Source organism: Mustela nigripes, chromosome 5 (assembly GCF_022355385.1).
Source record: "Mustela nigripes isolate SB6536 chromosome 5, MUSNIG.SB6536, whole genome shotgun sequence".
NCBI classification, from domain to species: Eukaryota; Metazoa; Chordata; class Mammalia; order Carnivora; family Mustelidae; genus Mustela; species Mustela nigripes.
The window spans coordinates 75,844,486-75,869,812 of NC_081561.1; the positions used below are offsets into that span (position 1 = coordinate 75,844,486).

Sequence of the window (25,327 nt, forward strand, 5' to 3'; positions counted from 1 at the left end):
TATGTTGTTCCCAGGTTTTGCTGTGATAAACTTCATCTCATCTCCACTGGAGGTAAATTTCACAAGATTACCACTGTTTCTCCCTTATCTTTTCTGTAAAAGAGGATAATAATAGTACTTATCTCTGGAGTTCTAGAGAAGATTAGACATGTGCAGGTGTGGTTGATATCTAGAGCAGTCTGGGCACATGGTAAACATTCACAGAAGTATAGTTATTTTTATCGTATTTTTTTTTATAATGGGTTAAGATGTTGAACAAGCCAGACTTGATGAAGTGTAGGCAGAAATGAACTTTCTTCTTCTTCTTTTCTTCAAACTTGTTCTTTTATTTCTTTCTTTCTTTCTTTCTTTTTTTTTAGATTGAAGTTTCAGGACTTAACTGTCTTCAGGTGATAAACTCAAAACCCCTGTATTTAGATGGTTAAAAGTTTAGTCTATTCTTATAATTACCTACCTTTTAAATTCAGTCCAGAGAAATAATAAAAACTTTAAACTTTTACCCAACTTAAAACTTTTCTCTTCCAGTTCTTGTACCTGATCCCAACTGAGAAACCTGAAGTAGAAGGAGGGAGGAGTCTTATTTTTTTCACTTTATCCTAATAAAAGTTGCTGAATAATTAATTATGTTGAAATTTTCTGTATTTGCTTAAAAATTCTTCCCTCCCCCCTGGAAAAATGTGGCTGTTTTAGGGATAGAAGAAAAAAGTTTTACCTGGAAAGAAATAATTAGTTTCTTCTACTTTTATTGACAACTGGCCAACTGATGTCATGTTATTTTCTCACAGAATCCTTAATAATTTTTCTAAGGAAAGTGGTGCCAATTTGAAAACTCTTTAGAGTACCTAGGTTAAGAGGAAAAAAATACTGATGATTTGATGTGGGCCTATTACCAGTTGAGGACAATTTTTAAATTACAGTATTTCTCTTTTGCCCTGCTCTATTCCAAATAATGTTCTAGTAGCAATTGTTCTCCATAGTGTAAAAAAAAAAAGTTACAGAAAAATTGTTTGCAATGTAGCTTTTGCTCCTTATTCCCAGTTGATATTTCCTAACAAAGTTCATTTGTTTTGGAATACTATGTCCTGTTTCAAAGCCATCTTTCAGTCATGGAAAACACATAAAAAAGGCCAAGGTTTCTGGGATTCCTAACAAGGAATTATTTCAAAGCCAATATCCATCATCAACACTGAAACATAGATTTGTGTCCCTATAACCACTCCATATTCCATATGAAAAATGGGATAATCAGTGAGGGGAAGAGGATTAGGAAAGATGCTCTTAGTTGAGCCAAACTTTTGAAACATGAATATTAATTAAGGGATGCACAAGTAAGCTGAAAGTTTCCAAAGCTTCTGGAATAATTTGTCTTACAAACCACTCTGTTCATGAAAAACTGAAATGGTGCAGGTTCCAAAATTTTCTGAAATTCTTTATCTTATAAATGATGAAAGAAGCCATGACAGAGGTATTTTAAATTTATAAAAAGTTTTGTCATATGTGCTGCCTCTGGCAGATTAAAATTTTTATTTTATTTTATTTTATTTTATTTTATTTATTCAAGTTTTTACTTAAGTTCTAGTTAACATATAGTGTAGTATTGGCTTCAGGAATAGAATTTCATGATTTCTCACTTACATATAAGATCCTGTGCTCATCAAAGTGCTCTCCTTAATACCCATCATCCATATAGCCCATTCCTCACCCAGTTCCCTCCATCAACCATCAGTTTGTTCACTATAGTTGAGTCTCTCTTTTTTTTATTAAATTTTTAAAAAATTTTTTATTTTTTTATTCCCAGGGGTACAGGTCTGTGAACCGCCAGGTTTACACACTTCACAGCACTCACCAAAGCACATACCCTCCCCAATGTCCATAACCCCACCCCCCTTCTCCCAACCCCCCTCCCTCCATATAGTTGAGTCTCTTATGGCTTGCTTCTCTCTCTCTCTCTTTCACTCTCTTTTTTCCCTTTCCACATGTTCATCTCTTTTGCTTCTTAAATTCCACATGTTAGGGAAATCATATGGTATTTGTCTTTTTCTGACTGACTTATTTTGCTTGACATAATACAGTCTAGCTCTATACACATCATGGCAAATAGCAATATTTCATTCTTTTTGATGGCTGAGTAATATTCCTATATATGTAGCAATATATCTATACCTCTATCTATCTATCTATCTAATCTATCTGTCTATCTATCTACCAATATACCACTTCTTCTTTATACATTAATCTGTAGATGGACATTTAGGCTCTTTCCATAGTTTGGTTACTGTTGATAATGCTGCTAAAAACATTGGGGTACATGTATAATACATGTAGAATCTGTATTTTTGTATCCTTTGGGTAAATACCTAGTAGTGCAATTGCTGGGTCATAGGGTAGTTCTATTTTTAACATTCCGAGAAACCTCCATACCATTTTCCAGAGTGCCTCACCAGTTTGCATTCCCATCAGCAGTGTAAGAGAATTCCTCTTCTCCGCATCTTTGCCAATATGTGTTGTACTCTATGTTGTTAATTTTAGCCATTCTAACATTTGTAAGGTGGTATCTCATCTTGGTTTTGATTTGCATTTCCCTGATGTTGAGCATTTTTTCATGTGTCTGTTGGCCAGCTTTGGAAAAATGTCTATTCATGTCTTCTGCCCATTTCTTAACTGAATTATTTATTTTTGAGGTGTTGAGTTTGATGAATTCTTTACAGATTCTAGATACTAGCCCTTTATCTGATATATCATTTGCAAATATTTTCTCCCATTCTGTAGGTTATCTTTTGGTTTTGTCAACTGTTTGCTGTGCAGAAGTTTTTATCTTGATGATGTCCCAACAGTTCATTTTTGCTTTTGTTTCCTTTGTCTCTGGCAATGTGTCTAGTAAGAAGTTGCTACTGACCTCTTTGCTGAGGTCAAAGAGATTGCTGCCTGTATTCTCTTCTAGAATTTTGATGGTTTCCTGTCTTACAATTAGGTCCTCCATCCATTTTGAATTTATTTTTGTACATGGTGTAAGAAAGTGGTCCACTTTCATTCTTCTGCATGCTGTCCAGTTTTCCCAACACCATTTTTTGAAGAGATTGTCATTTTTCATTTGGATATTCTTTCCTGCTTTGCCAAAGATTAATCATTATGACAATAACCCAATTTTCTTAATGTTCTAATAAAACAATGTGTCAAACTTTTTGCAAATTAAGATTCTACCTACACAGTGTTAACTATTATTAACACTTTCATAATGCTTTGTTAACAAGCACAAAAGCACAAATCAGAAAAAATCTTTTAAGCCATTCATTTCATTTTAAATGATCCAAAAATGTTAATTCATATGAAAACATTACCTAGTAACATATTCCATTTATGTGCATTAGTTCAATATATGAAAAACAAAATCAAATCATTTTCCAAGATGGTGTCAAATACCAGAAAGTATTATCAATTATTCTTTAAAGTTTTTAAATGTAGCTTTCTTAGAGAAATATGTTAATAAAATTTATTCAGTAAACATGTTAGCTAAAATATGAAATATGTCATCATTTCTTTTTTAAAGTATGTTTATTGTAGAATATTGGACATTTAAAATAAAAAAATATCATCCATATGCCCATTATCTAAAAACTAAATTCATATTTTGGTATATTTCTTCTCAGTGTAGTGTCTGGGTACATGGACACACATTTTTTTTTTAAGATTTTATTTATTAATTTGACAGAGAGAAATCACAAGTAGACAGAGAGGCAGCCCCAGAGAGAGAGAAAGGGAAGCAGGATCCCTGCTGAGCAGAGAGCTTGATGAGGGACTCGATCCCAGGACCCTGAGATCATGACCTGAGCCGAAGGCAGCGGCTTAACCCACTGAGCCACCCAGACGCCCCAGACACACATGATTTTTAATATTCTTGGGGTGATACTATATTTAACGTGGTATACACATATTTTTCTCCCACTTGACATTAACATCACCTTCTTCTAGGCTTAAGTCTTTCATCAGTGTCATTTTTAATATGGCTACAATAATGGTTAACTGAATGAATGTATGTGCCCAAATTTCCACATTAGATAATGTTTTTTATTATGTTATGTTAGATATTTTTACCTGTGCCCCTGGGGATAAAAATATATGTTTATAAAAAAATAAAAAATTAAAAAAATATTTTTAAAATCTCTGTGCATAAAATGGATTTTATATTTAAGATAATTTTTGTAGGCTAGATCCTGAAAAAAATGCATCCCTATTTAAAAAAGAATCTTAACAGACATCAAAAGATGTCACCAACAAAAAAGGCAAAGATTCTCAAAATTTATATTTATATTTATTTCTCACTTATTAGAATAGAATGACAGGAGTGTAAATCTCTCAGTAATTTTCTTTGAACAAGTTTTATTTTTGTAAATGTCAAAGTAAGCAGCAGTAGCATGAGGGCTTTGTGCTTTTCAAATCAGGGCAAAATTTACCTTAAAAAACTAGTTGGATTTTCTTTGAACAAGTTTTATTTTTGTAAATGTCAAAGTAAGCAGCAGTAGCATGAGGGCTTTGTGCTTTTCAAATCAGGGCAAAATTTACCTTAAAAAACTAGTTGGGATAAAGAAGGGGATGTATTTTTCCTTCTAGTGTCACTGCTAACTCCTGTCCAGATCTTGCTGTTTCTATTTGGATGTCCTTTACTATCCCTGGATTTGGACTTAGGGCTGTCATCACTCAAGACACTTTCAGTTTTGGGAGAAGATTCTAGTTTTGTGGGTAGGGTTCCAATAGCTGCCTTGTGATTCTTCACCCATTGAATCAAAGGAACTTACTTACTGAAAAACCATAAAAGAAAAGAAGAATGTTTTGAAAATTTAGGTTGTGATGAAATTTTCCAATGTTTTACTCTGTGAAGGTGAAAGTCTATAAAAAAATAAAACTTTTTAAAGGAAAGCAATTGAGCAGAATTTAAAACTTCCCTTTTATTTAGACATAAACTTTTTTATTTTGGGTCACTCAAGCTCTCTGATCATTTAATTTCATGTGCAACAGAAATAATAACACCCCATACCAGCCCCCTACCATAGTTTTGTCAAGATCAAATAAGATAATCTCTAGAGAAATGCTTCACTACAGGGATAAATACAATTATTACCATAATACTCTACTTAACTATTGTTTCAAATGTGCAAAAATTAAAATAAAAGTGTTCTCATTGTAGAAAGTATGGAAAATTCAGGTAAGTTGAAAATCCTTTTTAATCCTGTTCCCTGGCTTCCACATGACCTACAAAAATGTCAGAGAATTACTTGTTAGTTTGCTTTAACTGCACTGTCTGATATGGTAGCTACTAGTGACATGTGGCTAGTAAATGTAAATGTAAATGACATTTAAATAAAATTGATATTGTTAGTCACACTAGCTATATTTCAAATGCTCAGTGGTCACATATTGCTACTGTATTGGTCAGAACAGATATAGACCATATCTATCACTGAAGAATGTTCTATTGAACAGTTCTACTCTAGAATCAAGTCCAGGAAGAGATCATATAGTAAACAGAATAATGCTCTCCCTCCCCCTAAGGATAGCCATGTTATAATCTCTAGAATCTGAAAATGTTACCTTACTTGGTAAAAGAGGCTTTATAGATGTGATTAAGTTAAGGGTCTCACGATAAGAAGATTATCCTAGATTATCTGGGTAGGCCCAATGTGATAACAGGGGTTCTTAGAAGAAGTCTGGCAGATCAAAGTCTGAAAAAGATGTGCTGATCAAAACAGAAAGTAGACTGATGTACTTTGAAGATGGAGAAAAGATCCTTGAGTCAAAGAATGGAAAAGGCTTCTAGAAGTTAAAAAAGTCAAGGAAACAGACACTCTGCTATAGCTCCCAGAAGGAAAGCAGTGCTGCTGACCTGTGATTTTAGGATTTCAGACTGGCAATCTGAAAGATGGTAAGTTTGTACTGTTTGCAGCCATTAAATTGGTGGTAATTTGTTACAGCAATGCTAGTATACTAACACATACAACCATAGGTATTTCCATTCCCCTCTTAATGAATATCAACTGTCTCCAATTATTTCTATAATAAATAATGCTACAGTAACATTTTTCTATATGTAGAAGCAAATATTATACTGTGAAACATGCTAGAGAGAAAAATAAACCACAGGGTTAGAATGTTCATCTCAGTAGAGATATGTGTAGTGTTATGTTGGTAAATGTTTAACAACTTTCTTTCCAGAAAACAAAAACAAGAACCCCTGATTTGTGTATTTGCCAATTCCAGTGGTGTAAATATTTTTAGTTGCCAACAAAATGTTCCTGAACACAATGCTTAGAAGATAAGTCAGCTTTTGCACACTGTTGGACCTGTGTATGTGTATGTGCACCTATGTGTGTCTAGGTATATACGTGTATACATGTGTGGCATTTCTATATTAAATAGGTCTCTCTGATACTTGTTGGAGCAGAGACTTGAAGGAAGTGATGGAGACATTTATGCAAATAAATGAGGAAAAAATATTTTTAGCAGAGAGAACAGTAAGTGGATGATGGATGAGTGTTTGGTGTATTTGGTGGATTTCAGGTGTATCTGAAGGCTATCAAGTATGCTAATATAGCTGGAGAAGAGTGAATTCCTTAATTGTGGGAGATAAGGTCAAAGGGTTCATTGTGTATTTTTAAGTGTGTTTGTACTTGGCAGGCAGGTAAGGCTTCAAAAGTTATTGTAGGAAATTTTATTTTGATGGAAATGGAAGGGATTTGAGGAGTGATATAATCTGAGTTAAACGTGCCTCTTCTGTTGAGGATAAAGAGAAACAGGCTGAGGCACAGTCAGGAGGGTGTTTGCAATAATCCAAGTGAGAAATGATGGTGACTTGGCCAAAAGTGATCAGAGACTGTAAATAGAGCTGACAAAATTTGATGAAAGATTGAGTGTGAGGTGAGAAAAAGAGGGGAGCCAAGGATGATTCCAAGATTTTGGCTTGAGTAATTGGAAAAATGGAAGTACCATCAGCTGTAATAGGGAAAGTTGGTGTAAGGAGCAGGTTTGGGAAATAGGGGTCAATGAAGAGCTAATTTTGGATATGTTAAATTTAAGATGATTTAAAATTCCAGTCCAGTAGAGAACTGGATATGCGCATCTGATTAGGGAAGAGAATTAGCTGGAGATGGCTAGAGAGCTGAGGAGAAATGCAAGGGAATATTCTAATAATGGACAATGGACCACAGGAGGGAGAATGAGTACAGAAGGGCTGGCGGCCTGGTAAAGATAGAAAGAAACTGCTATTCCATCTAAGTGACATCTAAGAATTATTGGATTTGGAACATCGGAAGGAATGCTTTGAAAAGACAGATGAGGTTGAAGAGTGAGACAACTAATTGAGAATATGGAAGGGTATGGTGTTTGGTAGCGACAAACCGTAGTGTATAACTGCAGGTGTGAGTGGCTGATAGGGTGAAAGATGCCACTGGCAGAGACGAGGTCTTCAAAATGGGAGACCAGATGGTGGAAGGATCATCGGTGTGGATACTGAAATCACAATAATTACTACAGGTGTAGTATTAGAGATAATTACAGTGAACATCACAGTGATCTCAGAGTTGTCCTCAAACTAGCAGCGCCAACATGACCTATTTGTTAGAAATGCAAATTCTCAAGTCCCATACGTATGAACCCCTGCCCAGTGGTGCTTCTTCTGATCACAGTGAAGTTTAGGGACTACTCGCAGGGATAGCACAGAAGATAGAAAAGTTAATTGCTTGGAGAAATAGCAAGAATTTCAAAGAGGTAGCATTAAACTATATCTGAAGTAATTGCAAGATTAAGTGCAGGAACTTAACATGAAAGGGAGCAGCATTTGTTAAACAACAACAACAACAACAACAACACAATAACAAAAAAGCTAGAATCATGAAAAGACCTCAAGTAAGATGAAGTGAAATTGCGTAAAAGTGTAAACTGTTAGCTATTAATATTGGAAAGTCATGCCCTCCTAGGAAGGCACTGAATCTTTAGGAATCCTGATAAAATATCACAATCTTCTAGGCATCTACTTCTTAGTCCCCCGGTATTAGGCTCAGTATATAGAATAAGTGTAACTGCCTTGGCATACCAACATTTCCCACAGTTTCTCAACAGACCTGTGAAACACAGGAGAGACACAGGAGAACTGTACCAAAGCGCAGGTACACTACACATAGCGATTAAAGGAAGCCTCGACCTTTAAGGACGTCACAGAACGCCTATCCAGAGTGTTTCCGCGAACAGCCGGCACTCCAGGGGCGGGGCTTGCACCCTGTTGACGTCACTCGCTAGCGCCCGGCGCGCTGTTTCGGCGGCTGATTCAAACGTTTGGGCCGGAGTTTAGCGGCCTGAAGAAGCAGCGTAGCGGCTGAGTGGTTCCTGCTGTTCACTCCAGGGTGAATTCCTGTGCAGCCCCCGGAGGATCTCGGAAGCTAAGGAGGCTGGTGCCTGAGGGAGAGAATGGCGTTCTCGACCACAGTCTTGCAGAGAAAGTATATAAAACGGAAGGCTCCCCGGGGCTTTCTTAAGCGCGTCTTCAAGCGACAGAAGCCTCACCTTCGTCTAGAGACAAGTAGCGACTTACTGGTGAGATTCCGTCCCTTCTTTGGCTGGGGATGGAGCAAGAGGGAGATAGAGGAAATAAGCCCCAGCTTTTATTTCGTCACCCCTAGCGAGTCCAGCTCCGTCAGGCCTACGTGTAAGGCGTTTCCTGCGATGACGAGGCAGGTTTGTCCTCGCCGGACCCGTCAGTTCATATTCCTGACGCTGAGTTGCCTGGGGTCCTCCTCTGAAATGTAGGCATCCGGACCTTTTTTACGGATCATCATTTTAGCCACATCATCTTAAGAGGGGAATACTAACGTTCGCTTCCTGCTTAGGGCTTTTCCGGGGCATCGTCAGGTACTGCGCTTAGTGTACTTGCGAAAGATACAGTTAAAGAAAAAAGTAAATTTTGGAATTCAGGCAGGGTCCTATTTATTGAACGACTGTAAAAGACATTACTGGCAGGCCTTTTACGTGTGTGCCTCCTTTGCCTTTCTCCCTTTTTTTGCGTTGTTAACCAAACACATTTCCCTATTTTCTGCACTGTAGCTTACTTATTAAAGAGCCCTGATTCAAGTTTACTTGTAAGGGGTGTGCTTTCAACTGTGAATGCATTTTCCTAGACGAACAGAGCAGCTGTTAGTTGAGTATTCAAGGCAAACCACCAAGACTTTATTTATCTGACTCAGAATTCCTGCAGCATAAAGCTCACTTAATAGCCATAGCCAAACCACTGTATATTTCTGTGTTGAAATAAATTCGGAGTTTTTATGTGTAGTGCCTGGAACCTATGTTTCTCTAGCAGAATAAACACTCTTTCCCTAGGTTTAAACCATAAGAGGCACCTCCTCCCTTTTGTCAGAACAGATTTTTGAATAAAGGAGCCATTTATAAGTTGGCACCTAATTTCCAGGACGTCAAGGTAAAGAATTGTTGGTAGCCAGGGCACAGGGCCTCTAGAATGTCTTCAAATGCATCCTCCATCTGTTCTTAAACTGCACTGGGTTTTTCCACCTCTCTTCTCTACAGTCTCCCCAAGTTCACTACCGCCTTCCCATCTGTTGCCTGCAAGTGCAGCATTTCTCTTTTTGCTACACTACTATAGAATTGTCTTTACTTTTCCGTTATTTGGTCTCTGAAGCCAAAGCAGCTTTCCTGCAAGAGTAGCTCTTCTACTGTCTCCTGCCCTTCTTTTCTTAGACCCTGAAAGGAAAGACAATATAGTTGATCCTTGAACAACCCTTGAATGACACCTCTAACCTGCCACAGTTGAAAATCCATGTATAACTTTTGGCTTCCCAAGAACATAACTGATAGCTCATTGTTGACCAGAGCCTTACTGATAACATAAAACAGTTGTTAAACATGTTTTGTAAATATATACTGTATTCTTACAATAGCATAAGATAGAGAAAAGAAAATGTTAAGAAAATCATAAGAAAGAGAAAAATGCATTTACAGTACTGTATTTATTTTAAAAAAATGTTTTCAAGGGTCAACCTGTACCTACTGTTTTGAATGCCTCACCCAATGGTGATAAAGGTAACATAAGTGAACTGGATAAGTGAAATTGATCTGCAGAACATTTTCAGGAATTTATTCTGGAGAGTTTTCATTGGAGCTTGGGTTCTAAATGGGGAGGAAGTGTACCTGCTCAGGAATATCTAGGAGAGTAACAGCTGGTGCAGATTGTTTGGCAGAAATTTCTCAAGTAGAGTCCTCCCACATCATACCTGTCTGCCTCAAAGTGACCCATGGATATCTGGGCTCTCTCGTAGAGTGGGATTGGGATTCATGGTGTGGGAAAAAGGAGTTGGGGTGTGGTAGGGTAAAGGAAGTTCTTTCTGTTGGCATCTATTCCTAGGTTGTATGCTTGTCTTTGGCTTGCACTGGTTCTCTCACTGTCTTGTATATGGCATGCATCACCCTGGTTTCTTTGATTATGGCTTTCTGCTTATGGTTTTCTTCTTACCTTTGACACTTCGAAATCTTACCCAACAAGTGTCCCACATCATCCATAAACTTCTCTACAATTACGGCATTCTGTTTTGATCTCTTTTTTCTGAACTTTGATAGCAATATAAGAATTACATCATACAATTAAACTATTGAGACTCTGACACTATTCTGTAAGTTTCATATGTCGTTTTTTCTCCCAGTGTAGTATGCAGCTTCTTGAGAGGAAAGAACCATATAGATCTCCTTTTTGTGTCTCTCATTATCTTTAATACAAAGCTAATTTACTTTTATGCTGTCTTTTGGTATGTTGTATTTCTTCTGCCTGAAGATTACCTCATCATACTCCACTTGGCAGACTCCAATTTCAAAATCCAGTTCAAATGCTAGCCACTTCCTGAGTCTTCCTTAATTTTAGGACCAACTTTCTCTGTTGTCACACATTTGTCATTAATTTCATATGGGTTTGGTTCCCTCATTGGATGGAAACTTTGAATTGGAGATATTTTGTATTTCTAATGTTCGGCGTTATGAGTATACAAATAATGTTGGGAATGTATTGTAACTAATGTGGATTTATTATTATTTCTCATACTTTACTCTTAATTTTTTTGTGTTATTTCATAGTTCTTTTGCACCAGTTTTTTTGCTTTATTGTATGCTTTATTTGGTTGTATATCCCCAGTACTGGGGAGCACATCTGTTAATCTGTATAAATTGTTCAGCTTTCTCATGGCTCAGTGGGTTTTCAGATTTCTCACTGAGGAAATCTCTGGATGCTTACGATTTATGTAAAATTCAAAAGTCCTATGATGAAGAGAGGGGGAAATCAGACTGGCTCAGTGTTTTGATCAATTTACCAAATTGACTGTTAAGGAATGGACATTTCTTTGTAAATTATGTTTTGATTTACCTTTCAAGCAAGGTGATTTTTTTTTCAGGTAAATTTTTGTTGGAATGGGCTTTTTCAAGTTTGAATGTCTAGCTGAATACTTTAAAATTTGTTTTTGTTTTGACTATTTTAATTTAAACCTTAGTGCAGGGATGCCCTGGTGGCTCAGATGATTGAGCTTCCAACTCTTGATTTCGGCTCAGGCTGTGATCTCAGGGTCATGAGGTCAGGCCACTCTTAAGGCTCTATGCTCAAAAGGGAGTCTGCTTGAGATTCTCTCCTGCCTCTCTCTGCCCTCCCACAAGCTCTCTCTCTAAAATAAATCTTAAAACAAAACCAAACCAAACCCAAAGAACCTCAGTACATTTGAGTGGCACCACTCAATTTTTAACTATTTTATGGGGAGAGGATTAGGTTGCTTAAAAAAATTATGTGACAGAGTAATATTAATTTGTCTCAGTACCTATGGCTCATGCTTATGAAGAGGAAAAGACTTTCCATGTCAATTAATAGGGTGAACCAAGTCTCAAAACAGTGCGGTTTTTTTGTTTTTTCCCTTTTCATTTTTGCTTTTCATTTTTTCAAAATTGAAGTATAGTTGATGCATAACATAGTGATTCAACAAGTTTGTATGGTGTGCTCATTCATCACAAGTGTAGCTACCACTACCATACAATGTTGTAACAGTACATTGACTGTATTCCTTAAGCTGTGCCTTTTATTCCTGTGACTTACTCATTCCAATGGCTTATTCATTCTATAACTGGAGGCCAGTATCTCCAACACCTCTAAACCCATTTTTCCCATCCCCCCACGCTTTCACTTCCATTACCCATCAGTTCTCTAAAACAGTGGATGTGGTTTATTTGGGAATGGCTAAAAATTTTTTTTTTTTGCTTAATTTGGGGAGATATGGAGAAATCTTTTGTTCATGCAATATCTGTTGACTACCTATTATGTATTGTGCATGGACTAGAGATCACTGATGATACAATGTTGGGGAAGGTAAACATAATTCTTATCCTTATATGTCATTGAGGAGGACAGGTGAGAAATTGCTTCATGGTGTATGTAGTATGTGCAGTAGTAGGAAGTTTTGGGTGCATAACTTTACATACTGGGGGCAGTTGGACTTTTCAGAGACGTTTTCAAACTAGTAGGATGTCTATAGGCAAGGTTTTATTTGAATATGGAAAGAAGTTCAAAAGACTTACTATAGAACAGTAAGCTGGAAGATGAAACTGGAAAAGTCTAGTCAAATGGGGTTTAGTATTAAGGAATTTATCTTGGGCATATCTGGAAGCTATTTATCTTTAGAAGTAGGAAATCTAGATTAATAGGAAATTATGCCATGTTATATACTGTTTTTGCTGCAATAGGAAATGGGATGTCATTGGAAGTTTAAAAAAGAATTGAATATTGATCTATGTGTCTGTTTTTGTGCCAGTACCATACTGTCTTGATGATTACAGCTTTGCAATAGAGCATGAAGTCTGTAATTGTGATGCCACCAACTTTGGTTTTCTTTTACAACATTCCTCTGGCTATTTGGGGTCTTTTCTTGTTTCATATAAATTTTAGGATTATTTGTTCCATTTCTTTGAAGAAAATTGATGGTATTTTGATAGCGATTGCATTAAATGTGTAGATTGCTCTAGGTAGCATAGACATTTTCAGAATATTTGTTCTTCCAATCCATGAGCATGGAACATTTTTCCATTTCTTTGTGTCTTCCTCAATTTCTTTCATGAGTACTTTATAGTTTTCTGGCACATGCACCCAAATGTTTATAGCAGCAATGTCCACAATAGCCAAACTATGGAAAGAACCTAGATGTACATCAACAGATGAATGGATAAAGAATATGTGGTATACACACACACACAAACACAGACACACACACAATGGAATACTATGCAGCCATCAAAAAACCCTGAAATCTTGCCATTTGCAACAATGTGGATTGAACTAGAGAGCATTGAACTAGTACTAGAGGGTGCTAGATTGAACTAGTACTAGAGGGTACTAGAGGCTAAGCAAAATAAGTCAGTCAGAGAAAGACAATTATCTTATGATCTCTCTGATATGAGGAATTTGAGAGGCAGGGTGGGGGGTTGTGGGAGGTAGGAGAGGAAAAAATGAAACAAGTTGGGATTGGGAGGGGGACAAACCATAAGAGACTCTCAATCTCAGGAAACAAACTGAGGGTTGCTGGGGAGTTAGGAGGAAGGATAGGATGGCTGGGTTATGGACATTGGGGAAGGTAAGACTGATGATTTACAGACCTATACCCCTGAAGCCAATAATACATTATATGTTAATAAAAAAAAAGAATCGAATAACATGGTATTACATAAAGAGTCAGAATTGGGTGCTTTACCCTAAAGTTCTTGTGAGAATTAAAGGAGACCATGCATCAAGAAAGTACCAAAGGAAGATGTCCTTCTATAGGTTCTTTATCTTATTAAATTTAAATTCCCAAACTCCTATTTTTTCCAGATATCACTCAAACATTCTTAAACATCTATAACCATCCACCAAAGATTTCTGCATAATATTTAAATTTAAAACACTACATTACCTAGTTATTTAATGTTTAGTAAACTGGGGGGAAGTGGTTGTGTGTAGTACTCGTAGTGAATATTAGATGAGTATTGTTCTAACTGCAAAGAACGTGTAATATATCAATCCCAATATAGTAAAGATATTTTCTAATTGTACCCAAGTAATTAATATTATTTATCTGCTTATATTATCTATTTTAATTTCTTAAGGGCCTCAAAGATTAATAGTAGATGTAATTATTTTGATATGTTGGATGACAAGTAACTTGACCTTTATACATATACTTTTCACTTCTGGAAGGTTAACATTCCAGTTACTAACATGTTTTTGAATAGATGTTTTAAATTAAATACCTGGTTAAAAAATCTTAAACCCATGGTTCGTAGAATGAGATGATCAGCCTTACACATTTTTGATGTTTTGCTTTTAAATTTTTTGGGAAATTCCATTATAAATTAAATTAATTTAATTAATTTAATTTCTTAAATTTATTTGGAGTTGGAAGCAAGAATATTTGCTATTTAATAGAGTCCTACCTAAGCTTTGTATTTATGCTTTACAAAATGTTATTGTCTATGGACTTTGGTCAGCCTTATATATAGCCTTGGTTTATGTATTCCTGATACTAAGTCTCTTTTGTATGGAATTTAAATTGGACTTAAATTAAATCAAATCCTGGTTACTTTAAATAAAAATGAATTGACTTAAGCACACTAATAGATAGTTTGGAATTAATAAAATAAAAATTAATAAAATAAAAATTTTGGAATCTTTTAAAAAATCATTATTCAAAGCATGAGTGTTTGAGTTTAAAAATCCTTTTGAGGGTGCCTGGGTGGCTTAGTCAGTTAAAGTGTCTGCCTTTCAGCTCAAGTCATGATCCCAGTGTCCTGGGATCTAGTACCATGTCAGGCTCCATGCTCAGTGGGGAGCTTGCTTCTCCCTCTGCCCGCCTCTCCCTCTGCTTGTGCTCTCTCCCTCATTCTCTCTCTCTCTCAAATATAAATAGGTAAAAATCTTTAAAAAAATAAAAATCCTTTTGAATTTTCTCTTAAAGGTACATCTGAATTGTTTACTGTTTGTTCATCGGTTAGCAGAAGAGTCCAGAATGAATGCTTTTGAGAATAAGTATGGAATCATTAAAAAGGAGCATGTACAGGCTGCAGCAAAGGTAAAATCTTCCTTTTCTTGAGCAAGAATTAACTTAAAAAATTATCATCTCGTATATCAGTTCTGTCTGCTTTGGATTCCTTATTTAGCTTTGTTGACTGATGTTTTGCTTCCCCACCCTACCTCAGTTATGCTGGCATCCTGGTATAGTTAACAGCAGAATTGGCCCAGAATGCTAACCAGTTGTCAGCTGCTATTTTCTAGGTACAGGGCAATATAGGCAGCTGCTTATAGCTGGGGATGTGTGGCTTTTTATGTTAATGGGTTTAATTATGGAGATTTTCTTTTTCTATAGTATATATTATGGATTTCTGATGGGAAGATTCATGGCCAATGCTTTATCATTACTTAAGGGAAATGAACGTTTGGCTGTTAAACTGTATGATTTATAGTAGGCTATATACATAGTTGAGAAGGCTTATCACCTTGAAATTTATGAAAACTTCTTGATCATTTTAAGTTTTCCTAATTACTTGTTTTGAGGTGACTTACGATATAAGTCATAATGACTTATGAATCAAATCATTTATATAAGCAGAGAAAGTTGCTTCTTACTGGTATTTCTATATAATGTAAGAATGATACCTAGGATAGTTTTTTCTAAATATGTCTCCAAGATTATTATTTTCATTTGATGTTAAATGAAATCAAATTTATGGCCCACCACAAAAATTTTGGGGGGTCAGAGAAATTGAATAGTCACAATGTTATATAGAGAGCTTGTTTCTAAAATAATATATAAGAAATTGGCAACCATGGTTGACTGGTGGGTGATGTGGGAGAGATACATATTTTTGACAGTCTACTTTGTGGACTTTTGTTTAATTTTTTTTTAAATTTTGAAATAATTATAGTCTCAGAGAAGATGCAAAAATAATAGAGTTCCCATCTGTCTTTTATCCAGTTTTCCACAATGCCATCATCTTTATATAACTATAGTTATGTAAAGTTATGAAAGTTTATGAGAAACAGAGGTAAAGAAATTTGTTGAACTCTGTTTAACTTAACATAGTAAAGATTTGGGTACATAATATACTCACCAAATTTGAGTATGTTGTACTTCTTTTTGTAATGCTCATGCTAACATGTAGAACCAGAGAAGTACAAGTACTGGCCTGGGATATAGACCTATTCGAAGGTCTCTCTATGGAAGCCTAGAAATTGCATGCCCTAGTACTTTTTTAGGGGCTTCAAATTTGCTTGTGTTTCAATATGTTTCTAGACTATTAAAGGCTATGTAAGTATTTTTTTTTCTGCAGGTAAAAGTAAGGCTAAGAGCTTGAAGAGTATATGTGTGTATTTTAAATTTAGGGTTTGTTTTTATTATAGGTGTACTTAATAGTTCTTAAAAAAATTTCTGGATATATTCTGGTTTACTGCTTCCGATCTTTTATAGCTAAAGATCTGGTTTTATTTTATTTTCTCAGGGGCTATATGTTTTGAAAATTGTCTACCTAATTTTTTTTTTAGCATATGATGACTAGTCTTTGTCTCTAAATTGATAGAATTCTAGCTCAAATATAAGAAATTTGGTGTTGCAATGGATTTGTATTGCTTTATAGTTGTTAATGCCTGGTTTATAATAGGATTTTGACTTTTGGAAAATTATTTAACTCCCTAGATTACCAAATTGTCTACAAACTTCAAGTTGGGAACCACTAATCTAGGTACTTTTGGCTTACATTTGAAGAAGTTGACATTCAGAAGTTACTATAAGACCAGATTTTGTGAGTTGCTTGTTTCACATTTTTTGAGAGAAGTGGACTAGTTTAGGGGGAAGTCTAGGACCATTTATAAAGTAAAACATTCCAAAATCACCTTCCAAACTGGGTTTTATAAACCCAGACTCTTGCATATTATGCACGTAAGATGATTGAACTTTTTGTCCAGGTGTTCTGTTTTATTTGCCTTGGGTATAATATGAATCTTCATTTTCCCCCCCCCCCACAGGTAATTCTAAAGAAGAGCAGAGGTTAGAAGTCAAAGAACCCATTTTGAAAATTATATGATGTGTTATTTTAGATGGTAACAGACTGTGAAAGCACTTTTTACGAATCAGCTAAGATTGTTTATTATTAAAATATTGACTAGTTGAGGGATGTGTGTATTTGGTCTTTTTTTTTTTTTTTTTTTTTTACACTGGTACTGGAATATCTCAAAAACATAGAACTATTTAAATGTTTTTTTGACAAATTGTTTCATTCAGTTTCAGTTTCAGTAGCCTCATTTTACTTCACTTTGTTGATATTACAAATGTTTTACATAACAAAAATGACATTTTACATATGAAGTAGTTTGAAGAGATGTGTTAGAATTGTTTATAAGGATTTAGATTTAGTTACAATTAACTATGGAATAAATTTAATTTCTGAAAAAAGACAATGTGCAGTCAATCTAGGTACCAATTTTAACTATTTAATGCTGTCGCAAAAGCAATGCAGTTTTTACTTTACACTATTATTGACCTTTCTCAACTAGAAACATCAGCAAGGTGTTTTCAAAACCTGCTTCTCCTTCCAAGTCAAAAACATAATAGAGCAAACTGATTTATTATTTAATAGGTGGGTGTTTCACTTCCCCTAAGGAATCCTTTAGAAGTTTATTGTGTATTATCTGATAGTTATTTTTATTCCCCAGTGGTTGCATCTTAAATAGTTATAGTACTCAAAACAGGAATTTGATATTAGCACTGTGTAGGTGTAATTCTGTACCATTTTATCATGTGTAGATTTGTGTAATCGCCACTATAGTCAAGATACAGAATTATCACCAGAAATTTCTCCATCATGCTGTCCTTTTATAATTAACACTTAGCCTTCTATGGACACCCCTCCTCTCCAGTTCCTAAGCCCTGGCAACCACTAATCTCTTCTCCAGCTCTATAATTTTATCATTTTAAATGGAATCATACAGGTAATGACTTTTGGGGATTTGTCTCCCCCTTCCCCACTCAGCATAACTTCCTTGAGATCCATCCAAGTTGTTGCGTGTAGCAGTTCCTTTTTATTACTGAGTCATATCCCTTGGTATTTATGTACCACACTTTCTGCAGCTGTCTACCCATTGTAGGGCATTTTGATTATTTCCAGTTTTTGGCTATTATAAATAAAGCTTCTATGAACCAATGTGTACAAGTTTTTATACAGATAAAAGTTTTCATTTCTCTGGGATAAATGCCTGGGAGTGTGATTGCTGGGTTGAATGGTAAGTTTATCTTTACTTTTTAAAAAAGAAATGACCAAACTGTTTTGCAGAATGGCTGTACCATTTATATTCTCATTAGCAATTTATGTGAGATCCAGTTTCTTCACATTCTCATTCTCATAAACATTTGGTATTGTTATTTTTTATTTTAAGCTGCTCTGATGAGTGTGTCTCATGGTTTTTTCCATTTCCCAGATGGCTAATGATGTTGCACATAATTTCATATATATTTCTCATCCATTTTTCCTCTTTGGCAAAATGTTTCTTCATTTCTTTTGACTTTTTTATTTGGATTGTTCGTTTTTACAATGTTGAATTCTAAGAGTTCATTATTCTAGGTTAGGTCATTTGTCAGATACGGGGTTTGCGAGATATATATATTTTTCCTGTTGTCTTTTACCCTCAACAGGGTCTTGTGAAGATCAACAGTTTTTAATAGATGAAGTCCATCTTAATTGGGTCCCCCCACCCCCTTTTCATGGTATTGGTGTAATGTTTGGGGACTATTAATCAAGTCGTTGGTCCTGAAGATTTGCCCTCTTTCTCTCTCTTCCTTTCTTTTTATTACAAGTTTTATAGTTTGTTTTACATTTAAGTCTGATTTATTTTGAGTCAGTTTTTATATGAGGTATGAGGTCAAGATTTATTTTTTTTGTCTGTGGATATTATTTCAGCTCCATTAGTTTGAAAAATACTATTTCCTCCATTGAAGATCTTTTGCACTTTTGTCACAGATCTGTTAGTCGTACTTGTGGGACTGTTCCTGAATTCTCTGTTCCATTACTTTTTCTCAGTCTCCACCAATAATACATAGTTTTTACTACTGTGGCTATATAATCAGTCTTGAAATCAGATAAAGTGATTCCTCTCACGTGATTCTTGTTCATAATTGTTTTGGCTCATGCTGGCTTCCGCAGCATATATACTAAAATTAGGACCATGCAGAGAAGATTAGCATGGCCCCTGCACAAGGATAACATGCAGATTCTTGTGTTCTGTGTTTTTAAATGGCTATCTGAGACAGACTTAAAAGCTTGTTGAAAACTGGTAAGGAAAAAAATTGTTTTGGCTCTTCTAGTTCCTTTGCCTTTCCATATAAATTTTAGCTTGCCAGAATTTTAACAGGAATTACATTAAACCTGTATATCAATTTGGGCAGAATTGGCATCATGACTTTGTTGAGGTTTCCAATCCATGGGTATAGAATGTCTCTGTTTATTTACATCTTTGATTTCTTCATCAGTGTCTTGTAGATTTCACTTTTTGTCATTTCCTTTTTGTTTAGAGAACTTCCTTTTGTTATTCTTTTAGGGTAGGGCTGCTGGTGATAAATTTTCATTTCCTTCATCTGAGAATGTCTTGATTTCCCCATCATTCCTGAAACATATTTTCACTGGATAGATAATTCTGGTTTGACGGTTCTTTGTACTTGAAAAATGTTTTATCATTTCCTTTTGGCTTCCATACTCCTTGATGGGAAAAAAAATCTGTAATTAGTGTATTGTTTCTCTGGCTACTTTCAAGATTTTTGTGTTAGTCTTTGTTTAGGTTTGATATGATGTGCTGTGCAATGGATGTCTTTGCATATATCCCGTTTGGAGATTACACTATGAATCTGGTTTTTGTTTGTTTGTTTGCTTTGTTTTTGCCAAATTTGGGAAATTTTCAGTCATTACTTTTTTGAATACCTTTTAGCCCCATCTGTCTTCACTTCTGGGTCTCTAATGACATAAATGGCAGATTTTTTTTTTTTTTTTTAAGTTCCATAAATTCCTGAGGCCCTTTTTGGGGGGGGTATATTTTCTCATCGATTAGGAAATTTCTATGTTCTGTCTTCTAGTTCACTGGTTATTTCTTCTGTTTCACTATTCTGTTGTCTCATTTTTTTCCCAGTTATTAAACTTTTTAGTTCTAAAATTCCATTTGCTTTTGCTTTATAACTTCTGTATATTTGCTGAGGCTTCTTTTTTTTCATTAAGTGTGTTTGTAATTACTCAAGAACTTTTATGATGGGTGCTTTGAAATCTTTGATAATTCCAAAATCTGTACCATTTTGGTGTTGAAATTTGTTTTTTATCATGAAATTTGCATCTTGATTCTTGGTATTATGCGTGATATTTTTTACTGAAACTTGGATGTTATAAGACTGGATCTTATTTAAATCTTTTGCTATCACAGGACTTTTCGGGCACCATTCTAGTGGATAAAACATGGTACTGCCTTGTTACTGCTGGTGAGATAGAAGTCCAAGTTCTCTACTTAGGCTCTGTTGATGGCCAGTAAAGGAAGGAGCTGTCTCTTATTATTGCTGGGCAAAGGGTGGGAGCTTAGGCTCCCCACTAAGTCTTTGCTGATACCATCCTGGTTGGGAGAGGGAGGAGTCACCTTATCACTGCTATTCGCGTGTATTCCGCTGATGTTGTAGGAAGGTAGTCATGTTACACTTGAGCATTGGTGAAAAGTCCCAACTTGACTAGTCTCCAATACTACGCAATGGGGAAGTTATAAGAGGTGCTTCTTTCTTTCTTTCTTTCTTTCTTTCTTTTTTTTTTTTTTAACTGCAGCGTAAGTATGAAATACCAGATTTCTTATGAGGTCTTCACTGACTGTGAGGGTATACCCTTATTACTGCTGAGTGGTAACAGTTCTGCCTTTCCAGGTTTCTGATCCCTGCCCAACAACAAGAGGATGAAATTCCTTCTCACTGCTAGTTCTTTGAAGATGAAATTCTGGGCTCAGGATGAAATTACTACCTCCTCACTTGGTCTTCGACGCCACCCCGATAGCAGGATTTAGAAAGCTACATTATGTCTCTGTAAAAATAAAAGTCTAGGCTGTCTACTTGATGGTTGCTGAAGGGGGTGGGGAATGGAGGCTGCAGTTTTTATCTGTGCTATTTGGATGGAACAGATTGGTTATTGTCTAAAATTTTCTGTTTTGCTAGGATACCCCTTGGTTTTTGGTTAGAGAAGGTAGATTTTTTGGAGGGTTTTTCAGTTTTCCCCCTCATCTGTGCTTATTGGTGTTTCTGAGTTGCCTCCTTCTCTAATAATCCAGTCTAGGATAGAACTGGAGAGAAAACCCAGGGTATTCCTCACTGTTTTTGTTTGTTTTTAGGCCTCAAGTTTCTAGGTAGTCTGCTGTTTTCTCTCTACTTTTCAGAGTCTCATATATAGAATTTATATCTATAGAGATTATATGGAATTTATGTCCATATATATGGAGTTTATCATATACTGTGTACATCCATTCTAGTGACCTAATCCTCTGTATAATTTATTTAATTTCTTTAGAGAAAAATCTGTATCTCCACACTTTCCCCCCCTCCCCCCGGGATAAAGTTTTGGAGAATGAACTATCCCACACATAGATCATTAGTGAATCATTTTGTTATTGCCCTATCTTACTCTTCTTCCATTGTACATGACTGTCTGGACTCAGGAGAAGCCCCAGAGTTCTGCCTGGCCAGGTTAGCTGCAGCATCTTCTCTTGTTACCTGTGACTTCCTTGACTCTACCTCAGTATTCTTTGCATCTAGAAGTTTCTTGAACTCTCTTGAATATCTGTATCTTATCTCTTCAATTTTGGCTTATATCCTTTAATGTTTTATTATTTTAATGGATTCTGAGTAGAGAAAGTCTGTGTGTGTGTGTGTGCGTGTGTGTGTGTGTGTTGAACAGAAAACTTCATGAATTCTTTATTTATGTTGAATGTAATACAAAGCATTAATGTGCAAAGATTTCAACATCTTATTTGCTTGTAAATACACATTTTAATATAAAATTATGTGTAAAGATAAATTATAGATAAATATTAAGATTTTCCATGAGAATGTCTAAGTTTGAAAACACATGCAACTAGAATATGTAATTGATGCTGAAGAGTTCTGTAAATACATATAATATCAATCTTATTTTTCATTTGACTTCACTTTAAGAGCTAGATTAGGGAATTTTTGGACCCAGGAAACTAGAACTAATATATTTAGAGTTAATATTTATGTTACTTTAAAAACAAGTTTTCGCTTATGTTTGCTTTGGGAGTACACATATTAAAATTAGAACAATACAGAGAAGATGAGTATGGTCCCACTCAAGGATGATATGCAAACTCATGAATCATTAGATATTTTAAGAAATGAGATTTTCTCATCCTTCCTATTTCTTATATAGTGACAGATGAACATCATAATGCAGTTAGGCCCACTACCACATCCTAAAAAGACTTTAAAATAATTTGGACTTATTTTTACATTCTTTATATTAGGCTTCTATTTGAAATTTTTTTCACCTCACCCTAACCTTCAAGTATGAAAACTAAGAGTGGGCTAAGATTAAGCTTCTCCAATTGAAGAGCAAAATAGTAAGTATTCTCATTGGGTGTTTGGAAAAACTTGGGGGTTTTTGCCCCCATCATTGCAGACCATAATATTGCTAACCACCAGGAAAATACAAGACCAGAAGAGGTGTGTGTACAGCCTGGGGAGTGGGATGGGATGAGGGAAGTTGGTAGAAGTAAGAGTAGAGGTAATGATGGTGTCTATGTGGGTTTAGCATCTCTTCTGAGAGGCTTTTGTTATAGGTAGAAATTTTGCTATGTTGGTAAACTATGTAACTTCAACATGTTAATGAGAGAGATTGAAGAAAGCCAGAATCAAGACACAATGAAGATAGAAGAATAGTAGGGGAAATTTATTGGCTTGTCTAATATATCTTGAAGTAGTTATATGCCACCCATCCCTCACACGTGAGTTAGAAACAATGAAGAGAATCTAGGATATGAGTTCCAGCAGAGGTAGGGAAAAAACTAATTTTAGACTAAGTGATTGTGTTTTGCATGTTGAGGAGGGCCTGTGAGACCTTAAAACAAGTAATTTAAGTGTCGGCTCAGTTTCCTCATCTGTAATGTAGGAACTTGTTTTTGGCCATGTACTCTCTCTCCTTCCCACTGTATCCCTTAAAACACTTTTAGGCCTTGATTGCTGAACATGAAGGTGGTATAGTACCTAAGGATGGATGTTTAGTTGTCCTTCTCTTTGGTATTTGAATCTTGACATTCAGTATGGAGATGGCTGGAGATGAGTTTCATGATACCCTAGATAAGTGATTTTCAAGCTTTATTAAGCTTCAGAATCACTTGGAGGGCTTAAAGTATAGATTGCTGTGTCTAATCTCTTCCAATTTCTGAATCAGTAGATCTAGGGTAGAACTGAGAATCTATTTCCATCAAGTTCCCAGGTGATTCTAATTTTGCTCATCTAGAGACTACACTTTTGAGAACAATTGCACTGGATCAAAGTTTTATAAATCTCTATTGGAATATAAGCACACATGTGCCTATTGTCTATGACTGCTTTCATGATAACATTATGGTACAGTTGATTAGTTGCAGTAAATACTATATGTCTTGCAAGTCTAAAATATTTACTATCTAGTGCTCTTTTTAGAGCTTATATATTTGAGAGAGAAAGAGCATAAGTCAGGGGAGGGGCACAAGGATAAGCAGACTTGCTCCTTGCTGTGCAGGGAGCCCCAGGGCCTATCTGGAATGCTCCGATGATGACCTGAGTCTTAAGATGACGTTTAACCAACTGATCCACCCAGGCGCCTCTTACATTCTGGTTCTTTACAGAAAGTTTGACCCTGTTTGACATCATTATTTTCTTAATTTGGCTATATTGCTTAAACTGGATTTGCCAAACTGCAGATTACTAATCCAGAGGCTGCTTTTCTTGCTAGTTGTGTTTCTATGGTTGCCCAAATATATTAGGTTCAAATCTACCCATCTTGTTCATTTAACAAATACTTGGCAGTTGTCTTTCTCCGATTGACTTATTTCAGTAAGCATAATACTCTCTAGTTCCATCCACGTCGTTGCAATTGGCAAGATTTCATTTCTTTTGATGGCTGCATAGTATTCCATTGTATATATATATGCCTCTTCTTTATCCATTCATCTTTTGATGGATATCTAGGTTCCTTCCATAGTTTGGCTATTGTGGACATTGCTGCTATAAACATTCAGGTACACAAGCCCCTTCGTATCACTATGTTTGTATCTTTAGGGTAAATACAGTAGTGCAATTGCTGGGTCGTAGGGTAGCTCTATTTTCAACTTTTGGAGGAGCCTCCATGCTGTTTTCCAAAGTGGTTGCACCAGCTTGCATTCCCACCAACAATGTAGGAGTGTTCCTTTCTCTGCATCTGCACCAGCATCTGTCATTTCCTGACTTGTTAATTTTAGCCATTCTGACTGGAGTGAGGAGGTATCTCACTGTGGTTTTGAATTGTATTTCCCTGATGCCAAGTGATGTGGAGCACTTTTCCATGTGTCTTTTGGCCATCTGGATGTCTTTGCAGAAATATCTGTTTATATCCTCTGCCCATTTCTTGATTGGATTGCTTATTCTTTGGGTGAGGAAGTGGAGATGCAACGTGGGGGACTTGGGGGGTAGGAAAAGAATGAATGAATGAAACAAGATGGGATCGGGAGGGAGACAAACCATATGAGATTCTTAATCTCACAAAACAAACTGAGGGGGAGGGGGTAGGGAGAGGGTGATGGGGTTATGGACATTGGGGAAGGTATGTATGTGCTATGGTGTAAAGTGTGTAAACCTGGCAATTCACAGACCTGTACCCCTGGGGCTAATAATACATTATATGTTTATAAAAGAATAAATTATTTTCAAAAAACAAAACAAAATAAAAACACACACACAAAAATACAAACACATGGCAGTACACTAGCTTCTGGGTATTTAAGCAAAATCCAGACAATAAGAAATGGTTGGTAGAATTTCTTTTAAGTAGATAAATCAATTGTCCTGCTCTGGGGATAGATACTAATTTGTTATTTAAATCATTCCTCTTGAGGCATGTAGTCAAAATCTTGTATCCAATTAATATTTCTGAATATTATCAATAAAACTTGATAATTAAAAATAAAACCCATTGATATGCTACAGTTTCCTCCTTACTTATATCAGCTACATTAAAGCAA

The 25,327-nt window shown here is 35.7% G+C and overlaps 1 protein-coding gene and 2 non-coding genes across 5 annotated transcripts in view; all 3 read left to right on the plus strand.

The window, feature by feature from the left end:
* Window positions 1-8,284: 8,284 nt before the first annotated feature.
* The window catches only part of CENPW (centromere protein W), a 63,975-nt gene continuing 46,932 nt past the window's right edge, over window positions 8,285-25,327 (plus strand). The window contains exons 1-3 of one of the 3 annotated variants that reach the window (XM_059399145.1): window positions 8,285-8,580; window positions 15,009-15,122; window positions 17,072-17,218. In XM_059399145.1, coding sequence (XP_059255128.1) covers window positions 8,455-8,580; window positions 15,009-15,122; window positions 17,072-17,098 — 267 coding nt within the window. In that variant the 5' untranslated portion in view covers window positions 8,285-8,454 and the 3' untranslated portion in view covers window positions 17,099-17,218. The other 2 variants (XM_059399144.1, XM_059399146.1) reach the window with 2 other exon arrangements.
* Window positions 19,227-19,330, plus strand: LOC132018840 (U6 spliceosomal RNA). The gene has a single exon (XR_009404620.1). It is a non-coding gene; the product is annotated as a U6 spliceosomal RNA (small nuclear RNA).
* Window positions 22,357-22,458, plus strand: LOC132018849 (U6 spliceosomal RNA). The gene has a single exon (XR_009404628.1). It is a non-coding gene; the product is annotated as a U6 spliceosomal RNA (small nuclear RNA).